Source organism: Gadus macrocephalus, chromosome 8, assembly GCF_031168955.1.
Source record: "Gadus macrocephalus chromosome 8, ASM3116895v1".
Classification (NCBI taxonomy): domain Eukaryota; kingdom Metazoa; phylum Chordata; class Actinopteri; order Gadiformes; family Gadidae; genus Gadus; species Gadus macrocephalus.
In genome coordinates, this window is record NC_082389.1 from 12,988,965 (window position 1) to 12,999,823 (window position 10,859).

The 10,859-nt window shown below is 49.4% G+C and overlaps 1 protein-coding gene across 1 annotated transcript in view; it reads left to right on the plus strand.

The window, feature by feature from the left end:
* LOC132463167 (cadherin-7-like) overlaps positions 1–10,769 on the plus strand; it is a 12,973-nt gene extending 2,204 nt beyond the window's left edge. Inside the window, exons 4-9 of the mRNA XM_060059118.1 lie at positions 90–343; positions 1,649–1,785; positions 2,747–2,868; positions 5,111–5,231; positions 5,870–6,124; positions 9,415–10,769. Coding sequence (XP_059915101.1) covers positions 90–343; positions 1,649–1,785; positions 2,747–2,868; positions 5,111–5,231; positions 5,870–6,124; positions 9,415–10,055 — 1,530 coding nt within the window. The 3' untranslated portion in view covers positions 10,056–10,769. The remainder of the gene's footprint in view (positions 1–89; positions 344–1,648; positions 1,786–2,746; positions 2,869–5,110; positions 5,232–5,869; positions 6,125–9,414) is intronic.
* Positions 10,770–10,859: the final 90 nt, after the last annotated feature.

Below are 10,859 nucleotides of genomic sequence, written 5' to 3' on the forward strand. Positions count from 1 at the left end.
CTCCTCCCCTCGCTCCTTCCTTCCTTCCCTCCCCCTCTCTCCTCCCCTCGTTCCTTCCTCCCTTCCCTCCCCCCCTCTCTCCCTCCCAGGTTCTGGACTACGAAGCCCGCCCCAGCTACACCCTGACGGTGGAGGTGACCAACCGCTACGTGGATCCTCGCTTTGTGGCGCTTGGTCCGTTCAGCGACCGTGCCACCGTCCGTCTGCTGGTGAAGAACGTAGACGAGCCCCCCGTGTTCTCCTCCGACCTCGCCAAGATGGCCGTCTCGGAGGCGGTCGACGTGGGCACCAGTGTGGGCAGGGTGTCGGCTCTGGACCCGGACTCCACCAACAGCCCCGTCAGGTAGGAGCTATTCTTGGAAAAACATCTCATTAGTTCATTTAACATTATTAAGTTGACATTTCAAATTTGATTTAAAATGAATCATTATTCAAAATGTTACATTACATTTATGCATTACTTGTTATTATTATCATTATAATAAAAAAAAAAAAATATCTTATTCATTTTAGTTTAAATTATTTAAATGATTATGCTTTATAGATATTGCCCGGGCCCCGAGGCCCCCGGCGTGAGTCCGGGAGCTCTGCTCCGGGGGTTGTGCTGGAAGAAAATGCCTATATAACATTGAAAACGGCATAATGATAATGCGATGATCATTATAATTTATTTAATGATTATTAACATAGAAAACACTTACGTTTGTGGTTTTCGATCCCGTCGCATCTTTTCGCCCGCCATCTTGCCTATGATTTTTCTTGATTTTCCATTTTCACGCAAGGTATTGTGGGAGCAAGCCACAACTGCAGCATTCTCAGTTTATTTGAGTGTGCCCATCGAAAATCTCAATTTTGAGGGGATGTTACCCATACCCCTTACCCTACCTCATAGTGTCTTTCGGGACACGGCACCACTGCGCGTGAATCGAGAATCACCCTTTGAGTGCTCCCAATGAGCTGGTTGGGGCCATCTGTGTATGAATGGATGAATTGTTAAATGAATGGGTGGATGTGTGGCATTAAGTGTAAAACAAACTGCTCAAAATGGGAAGAGGTGGGAAAAGGGCAGTGTATTACATTTTATAAGAAGAGCATAATGAACCTGATTTCACCTTGCCCGACTCCGTCAAAACACATCTATCTGTATAGCCGTGAATCTCAGTTAGTCTCAAAGGCTTCACAGTCCCCCATTATACTAACCTGACGCACCAGATTGTTCGATTTACAGAACCATCTGGGAAATCGTCCTTGGAAACTGTTTGGATAAGGGCAGGCACTTCCAAAAATGGACGAACCATCTGTCCATCTCTGTCTTCCCGTAGATCTTGAGCCCCACGTAGGACACTGATTGGTCCAAACCACTTGTGGTGGGACACAAACGCTTCACTTTGAAGTTTGGCAAGAGGATTCCTGCGGGATATTAATGTCTCGAATCCAGCTGCCTCCCAAGATTCACCCTTTTCTCCCCCTCCCCCACAAGCCAACCACATGAGAGGGACAAACTCCTTGAGAGGCAACATCCGACGCTTCTCCTGCTGACTAAACATATGTGCTTAGTCGTTCATTTTAAGGCAGGTGTAAACGTGTGTGTGTGTGTGTGTGTGTGTGTGTGTGTGTGTGTGTGTGTGTGTTTCTCCTGGTTCTCCAGGTACTCTATTGACAGGAACACGGACCTGGAGCGGTACTTCCACATCGACGGGTCCACCGGGGAGCTCAGAACGGCCCGGCTGCTGGACCGAGAGCTGGTCTCTCTGCACAACATCACTGTGACGGCCTCAGAGAGCCGTGAGTTACCCCCCCCCCCACACACACACACACACACACACACACACACACACACACACACACACACACACACACACACACACACACACACACACACACACACACACACACACACACACACACACACACACACACACCAATGCTACACTGGAACCCTACAATGCTAGAACACTACAAAGCTAGAACACTACAACACTAGAACTCTAGAAAACGCCATCACTAGAACACTAGAAAACACTAGAACTCTAGAACACTCGAGCACTCGAACACTAGGATGCTAGAATGCTAGAACACTAGAAAACCAGCGATCAATTCATTGTTTGAGAAAAACAATGGATTGGTATTTCTTAAAAGTGCTGCACATCTCGCCATCTACCCTCATCAATATGCCCCTGAGAAGAGACCACAGAGAGATGTTCATATCTCAGGCTTAAGAAAACGCCTGACCTTTGACCTCAACATGGAACAACTCAAGCAATCAAACACTTAGATTTTTGTTTTAATTCATATCAAAACTCAAATCACACTAAATGTCAGACCTTCATCTTAAAGGTGTTGCCTCCGAGGGAGGGAGGACTGTGTACACGCACTGGCCAAGTGGGTAGATTAATTGTAGCAGTCCCACTTCTCTAATCTTCTCCAGACAGAAAAAAAACTGTTTGATTGCTCTCTAAGCGGTCTCGGCTGACAACCAAATATCTCTGTCCCTCCCTCTCTCTCCCCCCTCCTCCTCTCTCCCTCTCTCCTTCTGTCTCTCTGTCGGTCTCGCTCGCTCTCTCCCTCTCTCTGTCTGTCTGTCTGTCTGTCTGTCTGTCTGTCTGTCTGTCTGTCTGTCTGTCTGTCTGTCTGTCTGTCTGTCTGTCTGTCTGTTTCTCTCTCTCTCTCTCTCTCTCTCTCTCTCTCTCTCTCTCTCTCTCTCTCTCTCTCTCTCTCTCTCTCTCTCTCTCTCTCTATGGTCCAGTGGACCCGAGCCAGGTGGGGACGTCTGTGGTTCTGATCTCCGTCACCGACGTCAACGACAACGCTCCGGCCTTCGCCATCGACTACCAACCGTTTGTGTGTGAGAACGCCAGGTCCGGCCAGGTACTGACGCTATCCACTACCTCATTCACTACGACAGCCACCAGCCAATCACCTTCCAGGGTCAGACGGCTTGATAGTCTAGTGGGGAGGGTGTTCTGTGTTCAACAGCCTTCCTGTAGGCCTCCTCAAGCAAAATGTCCTGGCTCATGCCTACTCTGCGCTCTCGCCAATTGCTATTTCTGAAACTAGGTTGTGCAGCCCTACCTTGATCTAGTCTTATGAACGGAATATGTCGTATCCACATTCATTCATCCTCTCCTTATACCGTAAGAGGATCCGGTCACTCAAAGAAGCTCCATAACGAACGTGTGGCGCCGCATTTCTGCTCTAAGCTCGTATTCCAAACATAGCGCCTCCGCCGGTTCAGTGGGGAACCGGGGGAACCGGGAACCCAGGCTCTCCCCCGGGCGAGCAGCGCAAACCCACACAACACAAACGTGCTGGCTAAGTGTTCAGCGGAGGAGAAAAAGCTGCTCAGTCAGCCGGAAGTGTTGTTAACCAGATGGTGGGCCGGGCGCCGCTGAAGGGTTAAACTCTGAAGCTCATTCACACCTGGAGCTTGTGTCAGACTCAGCAGACACGGTAACACACTGCCACGGTGACCTTCACTTCTAGGGCAGTGGGTGGGGGCAGGTTGGTGCCCGAGGGTGGAGAACAGTTGCGCTCAGCTGTTTTTATTTTTTACTATTAAGCGGACGTTGTTATCCAAAGCGAGTTCAGATATAGGTCACTCAGGAACAGCAGGTACGGCTTGGGTTTCTTGGCTCCAGGGGAGGCACAGAGATGCCCCCAGTGCCAACATGTTTATTTAACTGAATCGTACATATTCAACGGTTTTGTTTTAATATGTGTAGAGATAAGTGAGGATAATCTGGGGGTTGTATTTAACATTTAAAGTGAGGGATCATCCCTTACAGTAAATCTGTTTTTGGTCCAACTCTCGAAATGTCAACTTAACTCTCTCTCTCTCTCTCTCTCTCTCTCTCTCTCTCTCTCTCTCTCTCTCTCTCTCTCTGTCTCTTTCTCTCTCTCTCTCTCTCTCTCTCTCTCTCTCTCTCTCTCTCTCTCTCTCTCTCTCTCTCTCTCTCTCTCTCTCTCTGTCTCTGTCTCTGTCTCTGTCTCTGTCTCTCTTTCTCTCTCTGTCTCTCTCTCTCTCTCTCTCTCTCTCTCTCTCTCTCTCTCTCTCTCTCTCCCCCTCTCTCTCTAAGCCGAGTGACCTTCACTATGTATGGGGATGATGAGGAGCACATTTCTGTGCTCCTCCTCTGGAGGAGAGGAGTTAGAGGTGTGGCCAAAACCACACCTCCCTCTCCTCTCCTCCTATCAGCTGACCAGATGGCATCTCCAATCCCACTGGACTTCCTGTCATGAAGTTCTGATGACCCTAATGTTGTTTTTTGCGTGTGTGTGGGTCGTTATTTCCCACCTGGGCTGAAATTGTTCTGGGAGTTACACTAACACACACGCACACACACACACACACACACACACACACACACACACACACACACACACACACACACACACACACACACACACACACACACACACACAACCACACACACACACACACACACACACACACACACACACACACACACACACACACACACACACACACACACACACACATGGTTTCACTTTAACTTTCAGGTTTAACCATCTCAGCCCAGGTCGCCAGGGTTCACACAGCGGCCAAGAGGTCAGGGGTCAAAACCTGGGAGTTGAAGAGATGTAGATGAAGAGACTCGGAGACCCTCCTAAAATTGACTATACTCTTTTGCCAGACACTTGATTCCCACCTGACTTACAGTGAATTCAGATACCTGCCATTATGTCACAGTTATGGTTTGGGGGGACCCTTGCTCTAGGAGGCCAAAAGGTAAGGCTGTAGACATTGGGGAATCAAACCCAGGACCCTTTGACTGGGAGTCAAAGTCTTGTGCCTCTTGGCACAAGACCCTCCGGCCCTGTACCATCTTTTAAAAAATATTTCATTCCTTCTACCCAACCTATAATAATCTCTATTTGGTTGTTGGCATATAGCAAATATTCCATTTACCACGAAAAACCATTCCCCAAGGAGGCAATCAGTAGTCAGGGACATTGTCGGTTAATGATCTCGTCACCATAGCGATGAATCCATCACTTTGGCGATCGGACACATTGTCATCGTGGGGATTGCTTGGTTACCATGGCGATCGGCTCTCACCGGTGACTGGTTGCGCCGTGCTCCCTCCAGGTGATCGAGACCATCAGCGCGGTGGACAGAGACGAGCCTCAGACCGGACACCGCTTCCTGTTCTCCCTGCTGTCCCCGGGGGACGGGGCGACGGCCAACTTCACCCTCCGGGACAACCAGGGTGACCCACACATACAGAGAGGCAGACAGAGAGAAACAGACACACAGGCTGAGACAGAGGCACACCCACAGAGCAAGAGAGAGAGAGAGACAGGCAGAGAGGGGCAGAGAGAGACATGCAGATATATACACATTGTTTGGTTAGACAACATGAAGACAGACAGGCAGAGACACAGACCGCAGATGGACGGATTAATGAGGCACACAGAAAAGCAAGCAGGAAGAATAGAATAGAATTATCTTTATTGTCATTGGATAGAGTACAGCGAAATTTAAATGTCATCCAGAAGGTGCGATTCACAACAACAAAAATATACAAATAAGAATAGCAACTGAGGTAAATGGTGTTACACAATAGTGTCAATTATTATTATTATAGTACATGGTACATTCAAAATGTTTTTTAAGGTGCTTGTGAAAAGAGATCTAATTGAATGTGAATGTGAATTGTTCAGTTCACAGACAGACAGTTGAACAGGAAGGGCTGGAAATCAGGCAGACACACTGAAACAGACCCACAGGCCAACAGACAGCTGCAGACAGACATACAGAGAGACAGACGAGTGAACACATTCAAACGGACCTACAGTCCAACAGACGGTCAACGAACCCCTCGCTCTGTAACTCTGCTCCCTCCAGACAACACCGCCTCCGTGCTGACCCGGCGGGCGGGGTTCCTGCGCCGGGAGCGCCCGCTCCACCTGCTGCCCGTGCTGATCTCCGATGCCGGCCCCCCCGCCCTCAGCAGCACCGGCACCCTCTCGGTCCGGGTGTGTGCGTGCGACGCGGACGGGGGGCGTTCGCTCTGCGGCGAGGAGTCGTCCCTCCTGCGGGCGGCGGGACTCAGCCCTGCGGCCCTGCTCTCCATCCTGGCCTGCCTCCTCCTGCTGCTGGGTGAGGGACACACAGACTTTTTGACACCGCCGTTGGTGCATGAATCTGTGCATGAATGTCTGTATGAATGGGTGAATGTGAGGCAGTAATTGTAAAGCCATAGGTTAGAAAGCGCTATGGGCTAATTCAGCCAAATTTGTTTACCATTTACTGATCTGATAGAAAAAATAACCAATGTAGAAGGTCTGGGATCAATAATGTCTGTCATAACTGAAAGGTAGTCTAACCATTTATACACAGATGTATTTTGGAACATATAGATAGATGGATGGATGGATAGATAATATTTATTTAAGAAGGTAAGCAAAATCTGCTAAATACATTTTAAAATATAAATGTTGCCGGTTCAACTTGAAGTGAAGGCATACTGTTACGACCAGAGGACATGTTAGAGGCCAGAGAGGAGAAGAACATACAGCGACAGTCTTGCCAGTGTCAACATTTAATGTACCTTTCAGATGAAAATTGAAAATTCTGAGTGGCCGCACTTCCAAGACGACCCCATTTACTGATCAATCAGAAGATAGGATGACACTCTTTCATCGACCGAGCGGAAGATTACGAGATGGACGATGAGTCTGAGAGCGCCTTTGTTAACGGTTTCCCAGGATCCTTTAGGCATACATAGGATCTCTGATTGGCCTTTGTTGTTCGTGGTGCCATGGTGATTGTTGGTCATGATTGCCAAGATGATGGTGGCTGTCATGGAGTGATTGTGTGTGTGAAAGGGCCTATTGTGGATAATGCTATATTAGCTGTTGATGAAATGAGGTTTTTACCCAGGTCGGGAGAAGGACAGAAATGTGGGTTGATTGTATGTCGTCGACTGGAACAGATGTAGGGAAGATGATGTGACAGCGACGGTGCCTTCTAGTCTTGTCAGACATGGTTACACCGTCTTTTATTTGAGCTAGCTTGCACCAGGAGATGTATGCCTACTGTTACATTTTTTAACCGATGCTGTATGTCGCTTACCCACTTGTTTTCCCTCCAGAATATACCCCTGAATAATTCCTGAATCAGTATTCAGATGGTGTACACTTTTAACATCTGGAGTAGAATGATGAGGCAACGTTTTATCCGCAACACTTTGTTGGAAGTTGTTGACTAGACAAAAATAAGTTTGGTGTTGTTGAAAGTCCATCCTGTTATTCCAAACATGTTCTTCCTGTTAGGCAAACGCTGTACCTTCCGCTCACGTTTCACTTTATTGCATGTCAGTGTAACACTGTACTTCCTGTTGGTGACCCACTATATATCCTGTCACACTGTCCTTCCTGTTGTGTCACCCTATACCTCATCTTGGTGGTCGATGTAGGCCTACCTCCTGTTCTTGTCACACTGTACTCCTTAGTTCTACAATGTACAGCCATCTGGGACTCTCTAAATCGACGCCACTTCGACCTGGGCGGGACTTTACGTCCTATGTCACTCGCTATGGGTGTGCATGTGTGCGCGTAGCCGTTTGTCTCAGGGATCTGTGCACGAACTCCCTTGCACTACAGGATTACGAGCGTCAGTGTCGTACGCGATGGAGGGTGGGTGACATTCCTACAGTCTGTGATGATAGGCTATATTTCTACAAATGACATGACGAAACAACACAAACTAAGCTAACATTAGACTATAGCCATACCAAATAACACCATACCAGCTAACCCTAACTATTTATATTAAACTCTGAACCACTTTGCACCAGGCAACTGTGTGTTGGTGTGTCTTATTGCTTCCCACGTCTGCGTCTGCATCTTTCCCACTCCTGGCTAATCGTTTCAGCTTTTGTACTGTATATCAGAAATTGTAAAGACAGTGATGTGTGTACATTGTGCGAGTATCCGTCACTCGCGTTGTGTGTGCAGTCCATAATGAAAGAAAAAACCTTGCATCACTAGGGAATCGAACCCCCAATCATCAGTCTTTAAACGTTGGTCGTTGGTAACTAAACACAGAGATCGCATTTTGTTTAACTGCTAACTAACAAACGGGTTTATGCGTTCACTGAACAAAGATTATGGAAATAAAAGACCACTTTTCCATCAGAAAAATCATCAGAACCGTTATTACCAACCCATAGACACTAAAAGCCAAACCCTTTCTCACATGCACACCCATCGCGAGTGACGGCTATGCGCACACATGCACACCCATAGCGAGTGACGTAGGACGTAAAGTCCCGCCCAGGTCGAAGTGGCGTCGATTTAGAGAGTCCCACAGCCATCTTAGTGCGACCCTGTTCTTCCTGGACACTTAACACAGTACTTCCTGATGTTTCATTGCACAATCACGTCATTGCTACGCCGTACTTCCTGTTCCCTTAACGCCGTACTTCCTGTTCCCTTAACGCTGTGCTTCCTGTTCCCTTGACGCTGTGCTTCCTGGTCCCTTGACGCTGTGCTTCCTGTTCCCTTGACGCTGTGCTTCCTGTTCCCTTAAGGCTGTGCTTCCTGTTCCCTTGACGCTGTGCTTCCTGGTCCCTTGTGCTTCCTGGTCCCTTGACGCTGTGCTTCCTGTTCCCTTGACGCTGTGCTTCCTGTTCCCTTAAGGCTGTGCTTCCTGTTCCCTTGACGCTGTGCTTCCTGGTCCCTTGACGCTGTGCTTCCTGGTCCCTTGACGTTGTGCTTCCTGTTCCCTTAAGGCTGTGCTTCCTGTTCCCTTGAAGCTGTGCTTCCTGTTCCCTTGACGCTGTGCTTCCTGGTCCCTTGACGCTGTGCTTCCTGGTCCCTTGACGCTGTGCTTCCTGTTCCCTTAAGGCTGTGCTTCCTGTTCCCTTGAAGCTGTGCTTCCTGGTCCCTTGACGCTGTGCTTCCTGTTCCCTTGACGCTGTGCTTCCTGTTCCCTTGACGCTGTGCTTCCTGTTCCCTTGACGCTGTGCTTCCTGGTCCCTTGACGCTGTGCTTCCTGGTCCCTTGACGCTGTGCTTCCTGTTCCCCTGACGCTGTGCTTCCTGTTCCCTTGACGCTGTGCTTCCTGGTCCCTTGACGCTGTGCTTCCTGGTCCCTTGACGCTGTGCTTCCTGGTCCCTTGACGCTGTGCTTCCTGGTCCCTTGACGCTGTGCTTCCTGGTCCCTTGACCCTGTGCTTCCTGTTCCCTTGACGCTATGCTTCCTGTTCCCTTGATGCTGTGCTTCCTGGTCCCTTGACGCTGTGATTCCTGGTCCCTTGACGCTGTGCTTCCTGGTCCCTTGACGCTGTGCTTCCTGGTCCCTTGACGCGGTGCTTCCTGGTCCCTTGACGCGGTGCTTCCTGGTCCCTTGACGCGGTGCTTCCTGTGACCCTCCCGGTCCCTGTAGGTCTGGTCCTGCTGGTCGCCACCGCCAGGCGCAGGAGGAGGAACCCCTTCACCCTGGACGACGACCGCGACGTCCGGGAGAACATCGTCCGCTACGACGACGAGGGCGGCGGCGAGGAGGACACAGAGGCCTTCGACATGGCGGCGCTCCGACACCTCAACGCCACGCGGGACGGCGAGGGCGCCGGCACCCGCCGCTACGACAACGCCCCGGAGCTCTTGGCGGCGCGCTACAGAGAGCCGCAACACAACGCGACCGTGGCGATGGCGCCGCCGCCACCGACGCAAGTCCAGCCTCAGCCGCCGCCGCCGGCACCGGACAACACGGTGTTCCGCGAGTTCATCCTGAGCCGGCTGCTGGAGGCGGACCTGGACTCGGCGGCGCCCCCGTACGACTCGCTGCAGACCTACGCCTTCGAGGGCAGCGGATCAGCGGCCGAGTCCCTCAGCTCCCTGGAGTCCCCGAGCTCCGAGTCGGAGCACGCCTACGACTTCCTGACGGAGTGGGGGGCGGACTTCGGGAAACTGGCGGACCTCTACGGACACAGCGACGGGCGTAGCAGTAAGACTGACCTCCGGTCGCCCAGGCTAGTGGTGGGGGAACCAGGGGGGGCGGAGCCAACCGTCCCACTGAGACGGTAGACGGAGGGACACCGGGGGAGGGGGGGAAACCTCCGTTGGGAGAGTGTTGGGGTTGTCAGAAGAACACCATACGTAAGTTTACTTCACTGAGAGAGGAAGACTAAATTCCGTCTGTCAGAACGCGTTGGAAGGGAGAAGGAGGGAATTGACACGGAGGTCAACTGATTTCTGTGGGTTTCTGTTCCATGTAAAAAACTGTTTATAATCGGACCCACAACTAAGACACTTGCACTGGGAAAATCGATAAATCTCTGGAAATTTAACTAAAAATAAACCTTGATTGTACATTCATCATTCCAGATGTATTTTGACATTATTCTAATGAAACAAATGTAGGCAAAGTTATACAAACTGTTTGGTATATTAGTCTGTGGTCTTTAATTCCTAACTTGAAAATGTTCCTCTACCTCAAAATTCCCCCAATTTCTTGTATATTAGCACTGGCCATATTTACACTCCATCTATTTTCCATATGCCATGCTGTGACATCCGTTTTCAAAATCATCATGTGTACAAAGTCGCCCCAGAACGTTAACAATCGAATTAGCATTTCCAGCTAGCTTTACCGGCTTTGGCATAGTTACATGATCGTATCGACAAAGGACATTTTTGTTGGATTGCTTGTTGGTGTGATATTTTAATGTCAGTTACAAACTGTTGTTCATATCTTTATGTTTGTTCGTTTTTTTGTATTGTAAAGGAAACATCAAAGCTTCGTGTATTAAGTGTGTGTAATACGCCAAGTCAATTCTGACACTGAATCTAGATGATGATAAAGACAGTAATGTTTTACTGTTTTGTTTC